General features: G+C 38.4%; 1 protein-coding gene across 1 annotated transcript in view; it reads left to right on the plus strand.

Moving 5' to 3' along the window:
* LMTK2 (lemur tyrosine kinase 2) overlaps window positions 1-19,993 on the plus strand; it is a 42,825-nt gene extending 22,832 nt beyond the window's left edge. Inside the window, exons 7-14 of the mRNA XM_068422311.1 lie at window positions 4,442-4,575; window positions 7,654-7,738; window positions 8,351-8,472; window positions 9,117-9,266; window positions 9,527-12,443; window positions 14,028-14,163; window positions 14,564-14,812; window positions 15,946-19,993. Of these exons, the coding sequence (XP_068278412.1) occupies window positions 4,442-4,575; window positions 7,654-7,738; window positions 8,351-8,472; window positions 9,117-9,266; window positions 9,527-12,443; window positions 14,028-14,163; window positions 14,564-14,812; window positions 15,946-15,974 (3,822 nt within the window). The 3' untranslated portion in view covers window positions 15,975-19,993. The remainder of the gene's footprint in view (window positions 1-4,441; window positions 4,576-7,653; window positions 7,739-8,350; window positions 8,473-9,116; window positions 9,267-9,526; window positions 12,444-14,027; window positions 14,164-14,563; window positions 14,813-15,945) is intronic.
* The last annotated feature ends 3,404 nt before the right edge of the window (window positions 19,994-23,397 follow it).

Raw genomic sequence — 23,397 nt, forward strand, 5'->3', positions numbered from 1 at the left:
TTTTATAATGTAATCCAAGTTGCTCTATGTCCTTTGCTTTGCAGAGCTGGGCAAGAAGCAAGAGAGGTCAGTCACACATAAGTGATTTAAAGCTTTTACATCCTAATTTTCTTCTGCCTGTGTTAAAATTGTTTAAAAAATGGTAAATACAAAAAGAAATGCTCAATAAGTTCTTACCCCTGCCCCGTATTAATATGTTGGTGCAGTCTTCTATGAATAGTTAACTGTTCACTGTGAAACATTGTGTAATGATGCCAGGTTAAAAATAGTAGTAGCTGGCTTATTAACTTTAATATATTACTCAGCCGTGTGTGGCCAGCATTTTGTCAGCACAGCAAACCCTCTAATGGATTGGCATAATTTATGAGTAAAGGCAAGTTATTCAAATGTGGAAGTCGCATGTGTATTGTGAGGCTGATTTGCCTATCAAATTCTACAGAAATCCTTCAGGTCTTGCAATTCCCTGAGCAGATGAGAAGAGCAGGATGCAGTATTTGCCTAGAACGCCCTGTAGCTTGCTTTAAGGATGTCGCTGTTAGTGCAAGGTGTCTGCCTGCAGTGGTTGGTTCTTTCTTTTGTCCGGGCTTTTTCTAATTACTGCCACTTGAAAACATGATCTTCAAATCAAAAACAGATCTTTGCAATGAAAACTTCTTAACCAAAGAGTTTAACAAATCTGTTTAATAATCATAGTCAATATGAGGCAAACAGTAGATATATCAGTGGTGTGTGGCTTAAACTTTCATATGCTAAACAACTTTCTGTTGGTATAGGTGCTCTGTGCCATACACCACTTCCAGGCATTTTAATGGTAGTGACTGGTGGTACTTACACTGTGAAGCAATGTTGGAGAGGAGAGGCAGGGGTAGGATTTTTAGTTGTCTAAGGACTTCAAAAGGGGCGATTAGCTTTCCAATTTGGTGGAAAGTGTTCAGTAGACATAATTTGGTAACCTCTTTAGACTTTTAAAACCCTATCATCAGTACCTACTGGTGTAAAAAGTCGTGTCAGCTCTGTGGGTGTTCATATGAACCAAATGTGGAATTTGCACAAACAAGAAAATTACTGGAGAGTACTGCATGTAAATATGCCTCTGGCATCTGGCTGTTACAGAGAAAAAGCATATTAAGACTTACTTCCAAAGACAGCTGAACTGATCCTGACTAGAACTGAGAAGGATGGGAGGAAAGGCAAAACCTAGTTCTTCATGGGAGTCCCAGGAGAGGAGGGAAGAGGCAGAGCAGCAGAGGAAGTTGGAGAGGAAGTGGAGCCTTCCTCAAGCATGGTTATTGAGCTTTTTATATTTAGGTGTCTGAGCAGTGAATTTTGCAGAACTGTATTTGTTCAGATACATATAACCTTTGATATTTACTGTGTTACAAAGTCTGTCTAATAGAGGGCTGTTCTGTGGCTCATAAAGTAGTATGGGAACAGTATTGATTCATTGCTACTGTCTGCTTGCAGGCAGGGAAGCACCATAGGATGATTCAGGCTAGCAAGGAGCTAAGGAGGTCTCCACTCCAAACTCCTGCTCAAAGCCGTGTCAGCCTGGGGTCAGACCACGTTTCTCAGGGTGTTGTCCAGTTGGATCCTGAAAACCTCCAAGGACGGAAACTGTGCAGTCGCTCTGGGCAGCTGTGCTTCTGCTCCAGTGTCCTTGTGTGGAAAACAGTTTTCCTTATACTCAGTCTGAATTTCTTGTGTTTCAGCTCATGCCTATTGTCTCTCATCCTCCCTCCACACTCCATAGTGAGCAGCCTGGCTCAGTCTTTAATAACTTCATACGTACTGGTCAGCTGCTATCTGGTGCTCCCAAAGTCTTCCTTTCAGCAGGCTGAATGAGCCCAGTTGCTGCAGCCTCTCCTTGTGGTGAAATGCTCTGACCCCCTGACTCTCTTGGTGGCCACCTACTGAACTTGTTCCAGTTTGTTGACTGTCTTGTTTTGGGGCAGCCAGTACTGGACACAGGATCTAAATGTGGTCTAACAAGTGCTGAGTAGAAGGGGATAATCCCTTCCCTTGGTCTACTGGCTGTGGTCCTGTTGAGGCAACCCAGGAGGCTGCTTGCAGTCTTTGCTGCCAGGGCACACAGATGGTTGATGTTCATCTTGCTGTCTACCAAGATCCCCAGGTCTCTTCCTGCAGAGCTGCTGCCCAGCTGGTCAGTCCTCAGTGTGTGTTGTTGCAATGGGTTTTTCCTTCCCAGGTGCAAGACTTTGCATTTGTCTTTCTGGAGTTTCATAAGGTTCTTGTTGGACCCTTCTTCCAGCCTGTCCAGGTCTCTCTGGATGGCAGGCCACCACTTGAGTGTATTCATTGGTTCCCCTCAGTTTGGTATAAGCAGTGTCATTTTAAAGAAATGCCAAAAACACCTCATTTATATTTCTAACCTTGATTGTAGCCTTAATTAGAATAGAATGGGAAGATACAACTGTTATGTTTCAAGGTGCTGGATTTAATACAAGTTGTATTTCCTACAGAAATGTGTGCCTACGTGAATTATTTAGTAAATAAGGGATGCCACACAGCACTGCTGTTACTAATGCATTTAAAAATTAAGAAGTAATTACTTGGTGAGTTTCAGGCATCCTAGAAACTTAATCCACCTGGGACAAACCCTAAGTAACCAGCTGCCCTTTTAATGAATGACAACAATTTTGGAGAGTGGGACTTTCTTCAGGTGCTTGCTGCCACCTAGAGCCAGTTAAGCTCGGTATTTTGTACCTGTGTATATTCGTTAGGCTGCACGATTGGGAACCTGTGTGTTATGGACACGGTTTGTTTCGTAGTTCTTTGGAACTCTGCTCTAGTAAATCTGCTCTGGCAAGGTAGAAAGGAGTGTGTGTTTATATAGAATATTTATACATATATACATGAGCCAGTATGATATTAAAGCTGTAATTGTAAGTCAGAAGAATCTTTCAGGAAACATTTTTTAAAATATAATTCTGTAGGATGCAAGTATGTAAATGTTACCTAATTAGTAGCTAAAAACAGGATAAAGAGAATGTAATGAAGGTTTGTACAACATTAAACAGTATTAGAAGTTACGCATGTTTTCTCACAACGTGGTATAGCTACTTGCAACAGAAGTAGTACATATAAAGCAGATGAAGAATAGCTGCTTTTGTGTACTGTAGAATCTATTGAAGTTTTAAAAAATTAAAATGAAGTTGTTTTACATAGGAGCAGCGTCTGCTTTTAAGTAGACTTGTCTGTCCCATTGCTTCTTATTTCATTAAATATAACCCAAGTTTGTGACTGTCCAGCCAGACACCTCAGCTGTCGCTGTGCTGTTAGATTTTAGTGCACCGCAGACATCTACTGCTTGAACTAATAGAATTGTAAATTGCCATCCTCCATTAAGCCTGTTAAGGAGGAGTGAGGTGCTTCAGTTACAGCTCTATAATGTACGTGAGCACCAGAGAAGCAGGAAGTTTAGTGATCTTCAGTCTTTTCTGAACATCAGGGCGCCTTTTAGCCAGTGCAAAGACTGCCTTGTTGTCTGGGTAATCTCAAGACTTCCCTTCAGTCTCCTTCCTGGCCCAAGATTTAGGCAGACAATGGACATGGACAGTTAGAGCCTAGAATGTTACGCTGGTGAAACAAGTTGTGATGTATTATGTTGTGCAGTCTTAATACAAAAATACCCTCTGAAATAATTCGCTAAACTTAGAAAGTCTATATTTTAAATAACAAAAATAGAGGAGTGCTAGGTTAAAAGTCCAGTTGTGAAAGTAGGAACAATAATGGCATGAGAAACTTGTTCTGTTCCCTTGCTTGGATTCACTTACCGTAGTCTTGTTTTTCCTGAATATTTGACAACTTCAAGTTATTTTCCTTCTATTTCAAAGCCGTTCTTTTTTTATGGAATGCTTCTTTCTGTAGGCTCATTATTTATGTGTATATTGCTCAGCTTTGCATAGGTTCAGTAAAACTGCTGCCATCCTCTGAATTCTTTGACTGGAGTGGGGTGTATTACAATGCTTTTTGTATCTAAAGCTCTGGTGAGCTGGCAATGTCTGGAACCCTTTTCTCTGGTCTCTCCCTTCCATCTCCTTGCAGATTCCAGACAGTCGGCTTTGCTGGTTTGGAGCACTTGAAAACTCTCTCTCATTTAAAAACAGAAGCTCATCAAACTCTTTTTTTTTTTTTTTTTTTTTTTTTTAAACAGAAAGTATTACTGTATGACAGGTTTTATGTGGCAGTCTGATCTAGAATGTTAATTACTAATTGATTTGATTAAAAACCTTTAAAAGGACAATACCATATGCCTCAGATGACTTCTGTAAGAATCCTTATGGAGACTGGAAACTTGAGGAGATTTTTTATTAAGCACAAATGGAGTTAATAAGTAATGTAGTTAGTTGGTTCTTAATTAAATATTTTTCAGATTCAACCAACATACAAGGATGATAAGTATTTTCAACTTCTTTTACAGGGTGACCTAAAGACTTACATCTGCAATGAGCAGGAACACATTAAAGGAGATTCACAAATAATGCTGCTACAGAGAATGGCGTGCGAGATTGCTGCTGGACTTGCTGTAATGCATAAACATAATTTTGTGCATAGGTATGCTTTCTAGATAGATTGCTTTTACTTATGATGCACTCTAGAATTCATGTAGATATTTTCATTAAAATCCTTGTGTATTGAAGATTGTGTTTTAACAAACTTCTGTCTAACTTGCATATCCTAAGTCATGAAGGTGTGATGCTTACGAAGATGCTAATTTAACAGCAGCTGAAAGCTGATCACCTACTTTATAGGTTTGCAGCCCACGGAACACAACCTACTGCTAGGCCAGTCCAGAAGATGTAGCTGTTTGATTCTTGGCCAAGTTAAATTTGTTGTTTTTATTGTGGGGGGGGATGTTAGAATTTTGTTAGAAGGAATCTTACCTGCTGTGTATTTTTTTACAGATTATAGCAATTTGGAACTTCTGTTTGGTAATCTGTTACCTTTGTTACTAAAAACTGAAAAAAAAACCTAAAAAGCTGCCTTTCTAATGCAGTAAGGGAGAAGCTGACTTTAGATTAACAATCTGACTGATCAGGTGTTCTCTCACTGAATTATTGTTCATGTAACATTTAATCTTGAATAATGAGGGTAATCAGATTTAGAAGAAATAATGGGAGAACAATTTAGTTTTAATAGGAGGCAAAAATGCTAGATTTCTTTATTTTTACTTAAATTTAATGAAGTCAATATTGAAAGAATACCAGTAGTAGTAAGACTGCTGTATTCATGAAACTAATTGCTCAGAAATATGCTGAATTTTATTATTTTTGCTTTAAGTGAAAAGGTGTTAGGGAACTGTAAGACATCAATCTTAGGCTTGTAATGACTAAAATATTAGAGAGTACTTACTCCCCAAACATGGCTTACTTGATGAAATCTTGGGTACCACAAGATAGTTTACTTCATTTTGGTTTAAGTTGGATCAGTCTGTTCTTTGCTGTAGAAACAGCACTTGCATCATCCCTTTCAGCAAGTTAGGAACTTGTGCTAGAGCTTATCCATGCACATCTTGCTACTTAGAGAAGGCAGAGACCTTGTGTTCAGGGAGAAGCTGAACTATTAAACTCAAGTCTTAAAAGGTGCAGGTGTAAAGTAACAGCAAAACCCTGAGAAAACCCCAAAGCCTGGACTCGGCTGGTGGCTGGTGGGCTGAGCTGTTCTTTTAACCTGTTTAACAGTGTCAGATGACTTGAAGGTAGCACCAATTGTACCTGTCAAACCGAGTGATCACTCTTTCTTGTATTGCAGCATCATGGCTCTGTAGGTATTGAATTTTCAGTACGTTTTCAGTGAAATACAGTGAACTTGGTACATAATTATTCTGTGGATCTGCAGGATTCTCATTGTAAATGTTTACTTCTAGCAACACTATCCTGATGCTGTCAGAGTAAGTGGTAAAGCTCCAGCATCAGTGATTTTGTTGTTAGTGGTAAATTCAAGCAGCCAAAATTTTATTTTCTCTTCCAAGATATTTAAATAAACACGTTGGAAAGCTTTGAGGCGTACTTGAGGGTTACAAATGTGTTTCTGACCTATGTGGTTCAATGACTCTGGAAAGGAAAACATTTTCTTCTCTCTTTGAAGTGGGGAAACTGTGTGGCTTTCAGACTGTTTGTACTTCAGAGATTTTTTTATTAAGCCACACAGAAGCACTGGTAGAGTTCTTCCAGTGCATTTAATTGCCTGGTACCCTTCTGTGAAACTGAGGAGTGAAATATTTGAGCAATTAGTCTGCAGAGCTCTTTGCTGTCACAGCTACAGTTCCGTAGTAAGCATGCAGCTTCATTAAACTTGCATAAATTTCTGAGTTTGCATGATGGGTTTTCTAAAACAGCTTCTTGGTATTATTACAGCAGCACTGCTGGCTACAAGTACTTGTGGTCTGGTTTATGGTGAAAACTGGAAACAACTTCTGTGTGTATTCAAGAGCTTTTTGATTTGTTTATTAAAGGACTTTAATGAAATACATTACTCTTTATGATGGTCTTTTTCAAAGACTATCCATAGTTCTAGTTCACGTGTAATGTATGGCTTTGTTATTTAGAGGAACTTAACTGTAGATATAAGATATTACTAGTTGCTTAGTGTCATACTGCTAGTTGTTAAGTATTTAAACCTGATCTGAATTGTTGATAGATTTTGCTCATGACAATTAAAACTCCAGACATGCAATAACAGGTGTTGGGTAAAGAGGGACCTACACCAGTCTAGCATGTGAACAGCCTAAGTAGTCTACATCATAGGATTATTAGTAGAATGAAAGAATTGCATATAAATTCTGTGTGTAGTTTGAATGCTTAAGGGTATACTTCACTACTCCAGTTAAGTGACTACATTTTGAACTTTTTTATAAAGGACAGCATAGTGGTCTAGGGTTTTTTGTGTAAAATCTTTAAATGCTATTGCCTTGTCACTATGTTTAGTTTTATTTGGATTCCAGAACACAGATTCCGCTTGATTACGTGGCTCTAAATTGATTCTCTCTTAAAAAGGTGGAAGGGCCCTGAGGGCAGTCATATCCTTGTGGCCACAAAATAAATCTTGTCCAATAAATCTACTGTGAGGAGAGACCCTATCAGTGTGTGTTTTTTCTGAAAGTGAAGAGTGTTTATATAGAACTGTGGTGTCTGCAATATTCCAGTGAGATATGGGATCCATTGTTGGCTTATATAGGTTCAAAAACTTCACGAAAATGTAAGCAACAAAAGAACTGTCTTAACATATAGTTTGGATCAAAATTGTACTTTTGAAATTAATCTCCCCAGTTACTGTGCCTGGGTTTGCATTATGAGTTGATCTTTTGGAGTGCGTGGACTGGTTTGATTTCCTCCAAAGAGAATCAGAAAGGTAGCTCCAGGAGCACACCTTTCTTGCACCTAACTTGCTTCAGCCTTTAGTAGGATTTAGGTCTATGGGATTGGACTACAGCTCATGTGAATAAAATCGCTGAAGTATGGATGTTGAATCCTTAGCACTAGTTGGTTTGTATTACTGATCGGCACCTATTATGGCCTTCTACTTACTCTAACCTGACTGTTCTAAGAAGTGTCACTTTTGTTAACCTGCTTGTTTGATTTGCATTGAAGACTGCTTGGTTTGGTCTGATTATTTATTTGTTTGCTTTTTCAGTGACTTGGCCTTACGGAATTGCTTTCTTACATCTGATTTAAATGTCAAAGTAGGAGATTATGGTATAGGATTCAGTAGATATAAGGTAAGTTAATCTAGTCATGTACCACTTTTTAAAAGAATTTGGGGCCTGATGTTATAACAAGCATACTTTGAAGTTAAACACTGGTATGAGATTATCCTTTATTTGAGTAATGGACTTTCAGAGTATAACTGGCAAATAACCGTAGCAAGCTCATGTAACAGACTAGATGATCTTTCTAGAGATGAGTGGAGTTTATGCTTGTAAAAGGAAGCCTCTGGTTAAATCTTTTTTAGGTCGTATTTATAGTGGTCCTAAAATATGCACAAATTCATTTTAATGTTTTAAGAGAGGAAGAATTCAAATTTCTCAATGAAAATGTTCAAAGTATTTCAATATATAAAGAAAGTGAAAAATTCAAGGCATTAATTAAAAACATTTTTGGAGTACCAAGCCTTAAACAAGAAGTTGGCATTCAGTTTTTCTGCAATACAGTGAACAGTGAATGCCTTTGCTCTGTAGCATTATTCTCTGCTACTTGGGAAAAATTGGATTAATTTTTTAAATTTTTTGCATAGAGATCACATAAAACCATATTAAGGAAAGGACTGTCAACTTCTGGAAGTTGACCCAATGTTTGTTCAGTCTTTTTCTGTTTTTTTATCAATAATTTAGGAAGATTATATTGAGACAGATGAGAAGAAACTTGTTCCTCTCCGATGGACTGCACCTGAGTTAGTAACAAGTTTTCAAGACAGACTGTTATCAGCAGAGCAAAATAAATACAGTAACATATGGTATGTAGTAGGCTTTAAAATAATTTCAATGAGACATTTGTGAACATATTTTGAAATGTTACACAAAGGAGTAAATAATATTTATGGTTAAATTGAATATTGGCCTGATGCATTGCTTTTTTATTTCATCAGATGTACAGTAGGTTAATCGCTACAAACCTGAAACTGTATCTTGCTTTGGAAAGATGCTTAGATATCTGTTGAGAGAACAGTTAGATTAAGAAAAAAACTTTAGTGGAGGAATAGGTGTTCATACTAATAAAAGTAATGACTGTATATTTGCCAAATGCCTTCAAATGTTTATAAAGGAAGGAAATGGTAAATGATTTTTCCAGTAATATAATAGCTGTGGATGACAGAAAAAGTTGATCCCACTAGAGCCCGATTAAGCTCTATTGGTAGAACAGTAGCGTCTTAATTTCGTGCTGCAGCATTTGAGGGCTGCAATTAACTGTTTGTCTCTGCTACCAAAGAGCTTATAGACAAAGGCTAGTGAAAATCTTGAAGATTAACTTTGTTGAAATCGCCAAGTTCCACTTCAGTTCTCAAGTCCTAAGAAATCTGGATAATGAAAGTTGGGGCTTAGGCTCACATTTCTGAAAACATTGTAGTTAAATGCACAGTCATTTCCTGCTCTTTTTCAGGTCCCTGGGTGTCACATTATGGGAGCTGTTTGAGAATGCTGCTCAGCCTTATTCAGACTTTTCTGACAGGGAAGTCCTAACCTATGTTATAAAGGAGAAACAGGTTAAACTCTTCAAGCCACGTCTGGAGCAGCCGTACTCTGATAGATGGTAAACTTTAAATGTTCTCAGTTATTCTTACAGCTGATGAAGAAGTTTCTCAAATTTCTCAGTTCTCTTAAATATAATGAAATTGCTAGATGGAATCATGCTCCTGGCAAAGAAACCTTAGATAAAAGTAAAAGGAGTTGCTATAGATGGAAATTCCTGCCAGTGATATTAATTGTTATTCCTTAACTTGTTAGATATCTGAACTTTATAAATTCCTTTTCAATGTGAAACCTATTGAAACATGTTTCTTATTTGTATAGGTATGAAGTTCTGCAGTTCTGTTGGCTACCTCCAGAAAAGAGACCAACAGCAGAAGAAGTGCATAGACTTTTAACTTACCTTCGCATGCAAAGCCAAAGGGACTCAGAGATTGATTTTGAACAGCAGTGGAATGCTCTTAAACCAAACACCTCAAATAGAGAAACAAATAATTCTGCGTTTCCAATCTTAGATCACTTCACAGGAGACAGACTTGGCCAGGAGATGGAGGAAGTTCTTACTGTAACTGAAACAAGCCAGGGTCTCAGCTTTGAATATATCTGGGAGGCAGCTAAACATGATCATTTTGATGAATGTGGTCATGTGAATCCTGATGAAGCAATGGCATACACAAGTATTTTCTTTCCAGTGGAGGTTTTTGAGAGGTCACTTTCAGAGCAAGGATCGGGAGCACAGGATGGAAGTGGTCAAGATGCATCCCTTGCTGTCCCTGGTGTGTTACCTGTGTTTGATGCACACAAGCTTTCTGTTGGAAATGACTACTATATCCAGTTAGAGGAAAAAGGAAGTGGCTGCAGCGTGAATTTTGATAACCAATCAGTTGTACTAACTACAGAAGTTGATCATCAAGAAGCTGTTCAAGAAAAAAGTTCTCATTCTACGGTTCTCAGGGATCTCGATGTTGAAGAATCTAGCACTGACGGGGACTTCTTCCACTACAATACAGATCCTAAAGAGGAATTTTTGCCTGCTACTAGTAGTCCAGAAAGTCCTTTCCAGAATATCTTTAATGACATTGACAGATCAGAAGAACTGACAAACAGAAAAGTACCTGGTCTTGCTGAAACAAATGATCTTCCTAAAGACTTTAAACCAGCCATTTTAAACACAGATGCTAGAAAGGCAGTAGGCCTTTCTGAGAAGGAGCATTCTAGTAATGCTTCTGAAAATGAAACAGTTCCCTTATGTGAAAGTATCTCTAACCAGTCTGACTTGGTAACTTTAGAAGAACTTTCTGATAACTTCTTATTTCTTCAAGAGAAAAACTTATTAACAGGGTTATTGTCTAACAAAACCAGCAGTGATTTTGGGCAAAAAACAGAAGATGATCTAAAAAGTATATTAGAAACCTCAAACAGAAACTCTGTAGAGCCTGAGCCTGTGTTGGCTGAAAATGCACAGGTCTTTTCTTTAATCCATCAAAGTCTTAGAACAGTGAAAGATGAAAATTGTAACCCCGTGACAATGAGTAAAGATCTGAATTCTCAGTCCCAGACTACTGTAGAGATGCAGGCATTCTCTAGTCCATCTGCAGCACGTGAGTCATGTGATAAACATGCAAATCTTCCTTATTTGAAGGATGAGGGAAAAGTTTTAAATGTGGAAGTCAACAAAGTAATGTCCTGTAACACTGATATTTTCTCTCAAGAAGAGCTATCCAATAATGCCAAAAATAATAATGTTGGAAATAATCCATATTATGGTGTTGCTGTTGAAACAGATGAGTGTGAAGCACAAATAAAACAGGGAGTGCTTTTCAAGTCTGATGAAATAGGTTTTAGTAGAGAAAAATGTAGTGATCAGGAAGATATGAGAAGAAACTTGCAAGAAAAGTCTCCCATATTAAAAAAAGATGAATGTTTATTGGAGGAAAACCAAGAAACATCAAATCATTTTGAGAACTGTAAGAATGTTCCAGAAGAGGTGACCTTAATTTCTGTTGCTACTTCAGATTGTACAAGTCAGGATAGTCTTCTGGAAGACAGCCCATCTCCTATACAAACTGTAGAACAAGCCTTAGAGACACCCGATTCTTTGGATTCTTTAGATGTAAATGAGGCTTTAGAATCTTTACAGGCTCAAAGTCCTCAGAAACTTTTGCCACCTGATAAACCTGCTGACAGTGGCTATGAAACGGAGAACCTGGAATCTCCAGAATGGACTTCCCATATCACTGTTGAGGATGCTTCTAATGTAGATACTGCTCTCTGTGTTGTCGGTGAGAGCAATGTCAGTGCTTTACCTTCTAATCCAGTCATAATTGTTTCAGAAGCAGCAGCAGCTTGTTTAGATGCAGTGAACAGCAATTTTGAGATAACCCCAAAGGTTTTTCTGGGTGGATATCAAAACTCATATAGAGACTCTGCCTATTTCTCTGATAATGATTCTGAGCCAGATAAAAAAACAGAAGAGACTGTAAATCTGTCAAGAGAGACAACATGTGGTGTTTCTTCAGATAGAGGAGAGAATAATACCAAAGAGGATTACAGTTTTGAAGAGAGACAGCAAAAGTGTGATGTGAGGAATTACCAGGATACAAATAATGAAATTGTGAAACTAGAACTAAATCACAACTTAGAGATGCAAGAGATGGATGTAAGGATGCAGGGGTCTTCTGATGAGTGGGCTGAGGCAACTCTGAATTCCATGGAAATATCGATAGGAAGTAACCTAAGGGATGAAATAAAACTGTCTGAGACTTCCCATAAAACTGTCTCTTGTGTTGGCACTAATACTTCAGAACTCCTTTCACACAGAGACTTAAAGTCTGTGCATAACGTACGCAGTCCTTTAGATCTGAGTAGCAGTGAGAAGTCCTTCTATCATATTGAAGGACAAAAACTGAAAGAGCCAGATATTGAAGGAAAATACCTTGGCAAACTCAATGTTTCTGGAATGCTTGATTTAGAAGATGGTGATGATGCGGATGAGGAAGATGAAAACAGTGATTCTGAGGATGACATGAGGACTTTTCATATGCATAGTCTGAGTTCTGACAGTGAAGATGAAACTGTTCATCAAGTACCTGAGATACTTACTGACACAGATGATGGAAAACATCTGAGAAGCTTGTTGAAACTTCCAAAACCTCTTAATGAAAGGCAACATGAGCATTGGAAAAATGAGAAAAAGGCTGTAACATTTTTTGATGATGTGACAGTCTATTTGTTTGATCAGGTATTTTTTTTTTTTTTGATTACTAAGTAAAGTTTTTGTTGTTTTTTTTTAAACTAGATGTGGTAGAATAGCTTAGTAATATTTGTGGCCACATTGTTACAAGATCACCTTTCTTGTCTTGGCAGGGTTAGATCATGTTTGTGATGTGGGTTATTTTTTCTTTATAAAGGAAAAAGATTCTCTTCTTGGCTTGGTGCAGTTGTGTGCTGCTGGTAGAATAGCAGCACTAATTTGAAGTGAAGGAGGGTTTTGCTTTGGGCAGGGTTGGTTGCCAAATCCTGAATCTCCATTGCTTTTGGACCCGTGACTGCATGTGCTGAATGAAACATGGTTTTTAGTGATGCCTTTCTGATGTTTATAAGCTGTATTTAATTTGAATATGTGAGACAGCATCATTATGGACCAGATTTGATTTATTTCTTTTATCAGAATGTTGTTGTAACTTTATAGAAACAGTTTATCTGTTTAATGAGTTTGGGGACTTTAAGTTCAAATGCCTTTATAAAAGAAAAGAAGAAAAAAACCCACAACACCCCTCCCCCCTTACAAAAAAAACCAACCAACCAACCAACCAAAAACCCACAAACCACAACCTAACTCTGAATCTTGTGTTGGTTAGCATTAAGGTAAATTTACCTTAAACCATAATCAAAGATGAGCACAGTGTTTAGATGGTAATGCTACTTTTTATTAATCCAGTGTGATTCAAGTCCAGTGAAATACTGATCTGCTTGTAAAATTCAAGGTTACTTTTGTTTCCCTGTCTGCTTTATCAATTTTTAACTTCTGTAACTTGATACAGAGGGGATTTGTATTTTAAAATTATGGCAACTAAACCAGTACAGTGAGTTTAAAAAGAACAGTCACATTATCAAGCTTTGGAAATGGTACTTATGATGACGCACATAAATGTTAGAGATAATTGTGTTTTGGAATAGAAACCATAGGTGATATGTTTGTGTTTAGGCAGTCTGTAGAACAGTAGTCCTTTTGTCAGAGGGGAAGGAAAAAAATTAACTGTGTTTAAACTACCTTTAGTTATTGAACTCTTTACTTATTATTACAGTAACTGATAAAATGTTGGCCGCTTCAAATACGGGTCATACAAAGTCTGTTTCTATCCTGAAGCATGATTAAGGGGTAAAAAAAAAACCAACACATTAAAAAATGGTGGGAGATGGGATAAGGCTTTATTAAATAGAAAAAACCCTACCTGTGTCAGGCTGACAAGAGAATTGTTTTCAATTGAAAGGTGTTTTAGCTTTCTTCCTAGAAATATGAAACCTTTATATATCATAAATAATATTTAAATAGTAATTTGCTGCATGCATTTTAGTGTAGATTTGATACCACTTTCTTTAGAAATGGAAGTATGTGTATATGCTTCCTCTATAACTATAAGTTATATATAACTTCCTCTGTAAGTTTTGTTGTGTGGTAATAACTGAAGAGCTTACAGACCATTTAATCCACGGTAGATTTGATGGCCGGGGTGGGAGAGTGTATTTTTTGAATGCTTGCATCTATAGGCATGGATACGTTGTGTGTACAAGAGAGTTAAAGAAGTTATTTTGTTTGCCTTAGGAAACTCCAACTAAGGAGCTGGGAAACCGTGCAGCAGACTTGAACGGCGAAGGCTCTCGCAGCACTCCTGTTCCATCTTCGAGTTTTAGTTACTTAAACAGATTTGCAAATTCAGAAAGCTCAACAGATGAAGAAGGTACTTGAATATATTTATACACAGCAGGGGCTGAGACTGTTTTATGCATAGGTTTTAATGAAATGTCATTTAAATTATATGTGATTTGTAAATTCACTGTACCATGCCGGCTTCAGTTTTGCATCCTAAGCATACACGTCAGCTAGGCTCAGATACTAGTGCTACTGATTATCAAAGCTTGTGATGTAATACTGGTTGTTTATATATTGATGTGTCTAGGGTATCTTGAAAGGTAACCAAACTATGGGAGACAAATCTTTGTGACCCCCCAGGGCTAGAACAGAAAAGCTACAGGTTTTGTTTTGAGTTAATGCAGTCTTCCAGGGGCTTGCTTTTAAAATTGTATATGACTTTACATTACTGTAAATTGCCTCTTTTTTTCCTTTTTTTTTCCCCCAAGGTGGAGGTTTTGAATGGGATGATGACTTCTCTTCTCCAGAGCCATCCTTTATATCAAAGGCAGCTAATAGTCTTACTAGTTCTAAACCACCTCTTCAGTCGTCAAAGTACTTCTCTCCACCTCCACCTTCCCGGACTCTTGATCAGAACTGGTCACATTCATCCCCTTATTCCAGATTCTCTATCTCTCCTGCAAACATGGCAAGCTTTTCTCTTACGCATCTTACAGATTCAGACATAGAGCAAGGAGGTAAGTTATTTAGTTATAATAATTATTTTAAAGCTACAAATTAAAAACTTTATGCAAAGATATAAGTAATAGATACAACAAAACTTGTTGTATTCTAAATAGCTAATTTAGAAATGCATTTTTAACACTATAAAATTATGTCTGGTCTTGTATTTCAGTTAAGACATAGCTTTCCATTTAGATTGAGATTATTTGCATCCAAGTCGCTATAAACTTGGTGGTTCAATATTCTACAGAACATTTACAGGACAAGCTCACAATTTTTCTGCTCAAAAGACTAGTGCTATATTTATATAAATGAAATCTGTGCAGTCCTTAAGCACTTCTGTATAGCTGCCACACTATGGTAGTTAAATAATTCTCATTATTGCACTGTCATAAGTCACAATTTTATTTTCATTGCCCAAGATGAGGATGCTAGGAACATAATATTTCTGCCATTGTTGTCTAAGCTTATTTTACAGTTCAGTTTCTTTTCATATTGTTCTTTAGAAAATGCATTCTTGCCATTCTGTCAAGAATTGCAGCATGTTTTCTAGAGCTGTGAGTAGGACAGTTTCGGTTGGGAGAGCCAAACAATCTGTTCATAGCAATATTGAGTACTAGCACTATTTAGTAACAGAAGCTTTCTTGTCTTTTTTTTTTAAGCTTTGTTACATTTTCAGGGTTAAGAGAAGCAAAAATAAGCAGACTTGAATCAGTTCAGCATATTATTAATCTTGATAAAATATTGCATTATTAAAAATAAATATTACTGAGTGCTGAGCCTTGCTAATGGTCAATGTCTCTAAAATGTAATTGGTGTTTATATATAGAGTTGTATTGTTCTTGTATTGTGCTTATTGATTAGATAATGTTTGCTGCTTAGAAACTTAGAGATAAGAGAGATTATTTTGGAGATCCTACATTGCCTTACGTGTCCTAAGAAGTGACATTGAACTGTGCGATTTAAGCAGATGTCTGTGTATAAATGTACCAAGTGTTTACAGTAGTTGAAAGCTTCAGGGAAAGATTAACCAAAACTTGGAAGTGCAAAATAGCCAAGTGCCAAGTTCTAGGAAGAGTCTTGCAAAGAAGTGAGGGTTGTGCAGGAGAATCTCACTGTGCCTTCTGACCTTTCCTCTACTTAATAGGAAGCAGTGAAGATGGAGAAAAAGATTAAATGAATTAAAACTTCCTCAGACTATGTACATAAAATACACAGACTTCATCTGAAAGCTCTTTATTTAAACTTTGGATCCTCCTGGAGTTACACAGGTAATCAAGAAGTACTAAGAAATGAAAGTAAACACTGAAAGCAATGTTAAATCAGGACATTAATTTGAATGTGTATTTAACTTTGTAATGTATTTTTAAATCAGTGCAATCTTGCTTTTCATTGAAAGATGATTCTGCCGCTGTTTTCAAGTACTTGAAGTATTTTTCAGATAACTTAAGAAACAAGTAAAGCAATTACACTACAGTCTGGTTTATTGTATGAGATTGTATAATATTCTTTTTATATTTTTCCATATAGTTCATTATCTATTTGAACATACACCTGTTGTAGAATTGTGTATAACTGTCCTGTGCAACAGGTGGCTGTGTTGCTGAAACTGTATGAATGATAGTTGATCAGTAGTGAGCCATATTTATTCAAAAAGATATCACTACATATTACTTTGCTTATTACAATTGCACTATGGATTATTCTTCCTTTAGTTCCTGATGATGTACAGAAACAAAATCTTAAATCTTTCAAGGAAAATAAGACAAGTTGAATTGGCCCAGTTAATCCAGTTTAATTTGTCCTTTTTGTAGCCTTTGCTATGCACGGTACTTGTAAAACGTACATAACTTCTGAGTGTTATGTTAGACTTGCTGAAATGTTATATTCAGTACCATTTCTAAATGATAATGATTATAGATTGATTGTTAGTGTTCATGTTTTATAGGAAACTGGAAAAGAATATATCATATACTCTGGAATTTTTAGATGAAAGAGATAATGTCTCTTAATTCCTGAATATGATCCTACTGACTGCTTAAACTGTAATAGCATCTGACTATATCATAATAAAGGGCCTTCCACTTTTTACTACAATTTTTGCCTTGGAGAGAGAAGAGGAAAAATTGGCTGTACAAAACTGTGGAATTTGTGAATCTTTTTAAAAGATTAATTTCAATAGACTGGATTTGGGCACACTTGGCCCTTCAGTTGTACATTCTGTGAATTTTGAAGCTCGCTCTTCTGCTGACTGCAGATTGGGGCTGCCATTCAGGCCTGTGGTAAATCTACCTCTCAGTGATGTTATGACAATTAAGAATTAGGTTATTGGTTAATGCTCAATTTTTCACCCTTCATAAGGCCAGACCTATTTTAAGATGTCTGCAAGGCTCCGTGGTACATCTTGAAATGCATGCTGACCCAAAGATGCAGTGTGGTAAAGTTTGCTCTGAAGCTGTCTGTAGGGAAGGGAATACAATGTGGATTTTATAACCTTCATACTGTGCCATGCATTTAGCTAGTTTAATCCTTTAAACTGCTTGGGAAAAAAAAAATCCTTAATTATTACTCGAAAGTGAGTTCAGTTGAGAAACAAATCCCTGACCTCTTGGAATGCCTTATGCAGCTGTGGATCTGTAGGAAACACTGATAGGAACAGTTTACCTGGCTTTGTATTTTATATTTTGGTGTACTAAAATACAAATGTACAAAAATATGAAGTACTTTGTATTTTAGTGGCTATTTTGGCAGGGCTTCAGTATAATGATGGTCCAAATGCTCTGTGGTCAGATCCAGTCACCAGAGAATTTTCATCACATGAAGTATGGGAGGACTAGATATTTTCAGATGTGTAAAGTTCGTTTTTGTATACCTCTATATGCATTTTGATTTTTTTTTTTTAAAGTATGTTTTAAAATGACAGGAATATGTTAATTGTTTTTTTCCAGCATTATTTAGCCCTTAACCAGAATGGTTTCCATACCAATCAAAAGGGAATGATTTAGTTATAATATTATGTAAAGTTGCCAATGTGTTGTTGAGATAACTTTTTCTGATGAGGCACTCAGGTTCAGAGTTAGTCAGAACTGTTCTTCAGTATGAAGTGAGGAACTGAATTTTTCATGGACTTTTCCCAAAACATGATTTAAGAGGCAAAGCCAAGTAGTTCTTAATACAGGCTTACAGTATATACTGTAGAGGGTTTAAGGAAGCTGTGCGCTACTCTCAATATTTTAAAATATAGGTCATAGACTTTGTGAACAAATTATTGCTTAGAAATTCCATAATTACGACATTAAACTCCTCAGTACAGCTAGATTAAGGTATCTCATCTGTCTTCTGTAATTCTCACCATACTTTAAGCATGGAAAATCAAAACCAAGAGTGAAACTCCATAATGGTCTGCAAAGAATTTGCCTTGCGTGGTAAAAAAAAAAAAAAATCTTATCAGACCTGGAGTTCAGCCTTAATTTTGAATCATTTGATTTAAATACGCTCCACGGTTAAATACAAGCTTATACTCCAGAATGTTACAATTTGGTTGTGCATTTTGTTTCGTATAATTCAGGAAAATCAGATGTTTATCTTGCACATCAGGAATTCCCTTTGCTTGATTGAAATCTAAGATTTGTATTCTTTACCCGAGTTCAAAGCAAATTTTATAGAGGAAGTGAAAGTTTACTCCTTTGTCCAGATGGACTCATTGCTAATGAATTGCCAAAGGAGCATTTTTTCCAAAACAAGCTGGGTTGTGTATGGTATAAGCAAGGTATTGTCCTTTTTAGCTGTACAGTGAAGAGAAAGAAACATTTAAAGTTGACTCACCTCACTTATACATGAATTATAATTTGATTAATCCAGTGGGCTGGATTGCAATAGTATAAAAGGTCTTTTTTGGAAAAATTTATAGTTAAAAATCTGATCAACTACTAGCAATATTTAAATATCTGCTTAGCAGTCAGTGGCACAATGAAGACTAATCAGTAATTCCAACATGTTACCTTATAATAAGGGGATTCGCTACAAATCATTCATTAAACTATATGTAATTTCTTGCACTAGCTATTTAAGCATGGTTTCCGTTTTAGAAGTACATGTATCTATTTTCAATGGTTTATTATGAGGACTGGTTACATTTTAATTCCTTCTCTAGTAGAATACCGTGATTATTTGAATACTGAAGGCATTGTCTCAATTTGGCTACTAAAGTTATTTAAAAGATCTGATTTTTCCCACCTAAGGAAGCTTGTTTAAAAATGAGGATCCGTAGTGAGAAGCCAACAGAGCGAGAAGAGTGTCCAGTTTTAACGGGAACACCTGTACTCTCCCAAATCCCCAAGCTGCAGATATATTGTGTGTGTAACTGCGTTTATGGAAACTGCCATTTTCATGGAAACGAGTGAATTAAACATTTTTTCGTATCCTTGTTGATGCACTAATGTAAGCCATTTAAGCCTCATTCTTTTTATCAGTATTTTTAGCAGATTTTTATGTAGTACTCGATCTTTTTCATGAGGAGGCTGGTTGGTAGGGAGACTTTTTTTTTTTTATGATTAAGCACTATGCTAAAATGTCGGCATTGTCAGGTGTTAGTGACATGGCTATTTTTGTTGGAGTTGGTGAAAGGTGGAATCCAAGTGTATTAGCCTTATAAAAAATAGCCTTAAACAAGAATGGAGCGTACAAAATTACTTCAGCTTTAAGTCATACAGAAATATCCTTGTATGTCAATGGCCTTGGTACAAGACTGGAAAAAATCTAGAGGAGAGTCAAACATCATATAAACTTATTGAAAATAAGTATTTGTAATACCAGCAGCCTGTTTTTCAGAAACTTGAATACGACTTAGTTTTGTTTATGAAATTGTTTGAACTTGCACAGATGTAGGTGTAACTTAAATGATAAATGGTACTGATGTGTGTGTATATATAATGTTTAATTCTATTTGTAAATGAGAAACTATGTAACAAAATAATAGGTATGAGGTTTTCCTATTGTAATTTAATACAGGTATGAGGTTTATGGCAATATATCCTAGTTAATGAAATTTCAGGTCAAAATGTCTTTAAATTGTGTACATTTTTAAATTGTAATTTCTACTGTATATTGATTATCCTGCATAGTGTGATTCAAGAAACTGCTTGTAATTTAAAAATATTTAATATTAAAAATAAAATACAGTTATATATTTATAATCTCTTTGTCTCTTTGTTCATTCTTAAACAGATGCCAGCAATGGATCAGGTCCACAGTCTAGTATAGTTCTACTGTAAGATATATTTGTTAGTGTCCAGAGGTTGAGAAGGTACCAAAAGCTCAAAACTACAGCCCCAGCAGATGAGCCTACACTAAATAGCGTAGTCGCCTTTAATTTCTTCTAATATCACCCTTGTGTGAACTTCAGGTAATGTGTATACGCAGTCAGTAGAGAAGCAATACTTGAAATACAGACAGTGTAATTCTAAAAACTGAATATTGCTTTTAATCCTAGAATTAAGCATCTGTAGAAAGAATGGAGATGTCAAAATTTTTAAGTACCCTTCAGGAAACGGGTTAATGATATGTTCTCTCAGTATTTATTGAATGTATTTCTAGAAGATGATTTTGTTTGGTTTTTTTTTGTTTTTTTGTTTTTTTTTTTTTTTTTTGAATCTAAGTGCGTGTGCTGAATGGGCCTAAGATCTCCACGTGAATGTAGTACTTGTGTGTATTGGTAGCTTCTTTCACAGAGAGTGAGACTGTTTCAGCCTGGGCGCTCCGGGAGGCAGGAGGAGAATGCTGTTTTTTGCTCTTAACCTGTTAACTGTTAAGGTTGAGATGACACATCACAGCAATGTCAGGAGTTAATGGAGGCTGTTCTGGAAGCCTCCACATTGTATCGCAGCTGTTCTGAGTCCTGGCAACTGTTGAGATCTGGGAATGAGAAACTGATATCAAGATGACTTAACTTCATTAGGTAAAATATAACTACTGGCCTGAAACTTGACCAAGACACTGGTCATTACTGAGAACAGATGTAAAAGATCCCATGGCACTAAACTGGTCATCTTATATAGAACCTATTACCAAAGAATTTGAGCACTTGCAATCTTTATCATCATCAGTCTTCTTGCGAGGGATGGAAGTGCTTTTTCTGTGGGCCTTTTTCACACAGGTGGTATGATAACTTGCGTAGCCCTTGGCAGAACAGAGTTGGGACAGAGTTTTTCTTCCTCCACCCGAGGACACTCCACCTGCTGAAGCAAGTACTAGACAGTACAGTGCCGTTGATCTGCCTGGCTTAGCGGCCACCACTCTGGGGGCAGCACCTCGATAATACACACTGCTGTGGGTCCTGGCTGAGAGTGCTGCCTCCTTCCCTGCCATTTTGTTGTCACTTAGAGCCCTGTGCCCTTCCGACACCCAGGAGCCCTGTGCTGGCCGGTGTCTCCAGGCACTGTCCCCCTCCGTGGGATTAAACACGGTGATGGCAGTAGCTGGGGCCGTGTGCCTCTGCATCACCTGGCGCTGTGCCTCCGCGCAGGCCTGCCGCGTCCCGGGGCGCCCCTTCCCGCAGGCCGCCAGCCGCGGAGCCGAGCACCCGCCCGCGCCGGGCCCGCCCCCCCCGGCTAAAGCAACGTGTCGCGGCGGGGCCGCCTCTGCCGGGCGGGTTGGCCGCCGCGCCAGGCAGAGCCCCGGCAGCAGCAGCCCTTGCCTGGGAGGCTCCTGTCAGTGCTTCCCCACCTCCTCCCTGGGACTCTCCATGCCCTGGTTCCCTCAGAGGCTCCTGCTGACAGACCCTGTCCCAGCCCAGAGGACAGGCACAGCCCTGCTGCCCCCACAGACCCCCCTGCTGCTCCTGGCTTCCCACAGGCCTCTGCTATGTCACCCCTCGGGCCCTAGGCACCTTCTCCACAGCTGGTGGCAGTGGTAAGTCACAGAGGAGGGATGCTAGCCCTGATGGATGGGTGCAGAGGGTGGAAAATTCATTGGTGTTTGGCTGCTCTCTCTCTCTTTGGTTTCCCTTGACCACCGCAGTCTGTTGCTCCTGATCCCCTCTCTATCTCCTTGCACACCCATGTCATCTCCCTGGGGGTCCCGGCAGCATGGCTGTGGCTCCATGAGGTAGTTTCTCAGGGGGTTACAGCAGTGTGCAGCAGTCTGAAAGCAAACCTCGGCCAGCTAAGCACCCTCTTATCCCACGTCATCCCATTTGCTTTCCCCCAGCCTGCAGTTCTTAAGACTTCTTTGCTCCCACAGTTTGCCACAGCTTCCTTTCTCCTGGACTTTTCTTCCAGCTTTCTCTGCTGGCTGCTCCCACAAACCTCCTCTTCACCAAGTCCTGCAGGCTGTATGCCTTTCCAACAGCAGCTGCTCTTTTCTCTGCTCTCCCCAACAGTGCTTTCTGCATTGGAGTGGGGAAGTTGACTGGTCTCCTTTGTGCCTGCCTTTACTTCTCTGTCCTGCAGTTATGCCTCTTCTGCCAAGCGAGTTAGAGTCCAGAACAAACCCAGTGCTTGGCTTTAGTCCTGTTTTCTTGCTTAAGATACCCAAGTCCTGTTTTCTTGCTTAAGAGACCCAATGTGTCTCTAGCATTTCTTCTAGGCTCCTACAACACAAGCTATTTGGTGCTGTCTTTCAGCATTTGTCACCTGGGTGCTACCCTAACCAAACTGCTTTGTGAATTCCTGTCCTTTCTGGCAAAGTTGCCTCCTTGGTAGTAAGGAATCCAGGGATGGCCAGGATGCCCTCTCAGGCAGAGAACTGAGTCACTGTGAATGCCGAGCAGCTGAAGATGTCTCTAAAGAAATGAGAGAGGAAGTGATATTTACTGCCAGCACACCTGGGAACTGCTCACCAGCTGCTCCAGCTAAGGCTGATGTGCTATACTGGGACAGCCAAGCACCTGTGGCTAGTTTGTTTTCTTGTGTTGGCTCACCCACTCTCTAACCACTCCTACATAATAGCATCAGCATAAAAATATATTTTTTTTTTAAGACCGAACCTTTCTGTGACTACATGGACTGGAAGAAAGTGGAAGGAAGCATTTTGGAAACAGAGTCTCAGTAACATCCATGGTTGGTGTTGGTGGCAGGGCTGCTGTGAGGGTGCTGTCTTCAGATGTAGTGTTGGCACAGAATCTGGGCTGGGGAAGGGTAAAATTTCAGTGCTGTCATCTTCCTTGCTAAGGTGTGAGGAAGGAATATCGCTGTGTCTTTTTGGATAACCTGGAGAATAAATACTGCTCTGCTGCTGTTGAACTAGGGCAGAAACTGCACCCACTGTTATTTGATTGTTGTTGGAAGAGGGAAATGCTTGCTTCTGTTTGTGTGTGTGTGGTGGGGACTAGCCCAGAATGCAAAGGTGCTGTTGGTGAAAACATGTTGCTGGATAAGAGTTTCTGAGCCCTTACGTGAATTAGTGTGTCATGCTTCCCTCTGGTGGACTGCTCATGAATACAGTGGAAACCTATTCTTACAAAAAGGAATTACCAGGAGTTCAAGGAGAAATTACTTTGAGTAAGGGCCTGAGGGTTCTGTCTAATACCCCACACATAAGCCTGCATACGTACAATGAGGTGGTGGATGGTTTTATTATAACTTGTGGTAACAAGAGCTGG

This window comes from Nyctibius grandis, chromosome Z, assembly GCF_013368605.1.
Source record: "Nyctibius grandis isolate bNycGra1 chromosome Z, bNycGra1.pri, whole genome shotgun sequence".
Taxonomy (NCBI): domain Eukaryota; kingdom Metazoa; phylum Chordata; class Aves; order Nyctibiiformes; family Nyctibiidae; genus Nyctibius; species Nyctibius grandis.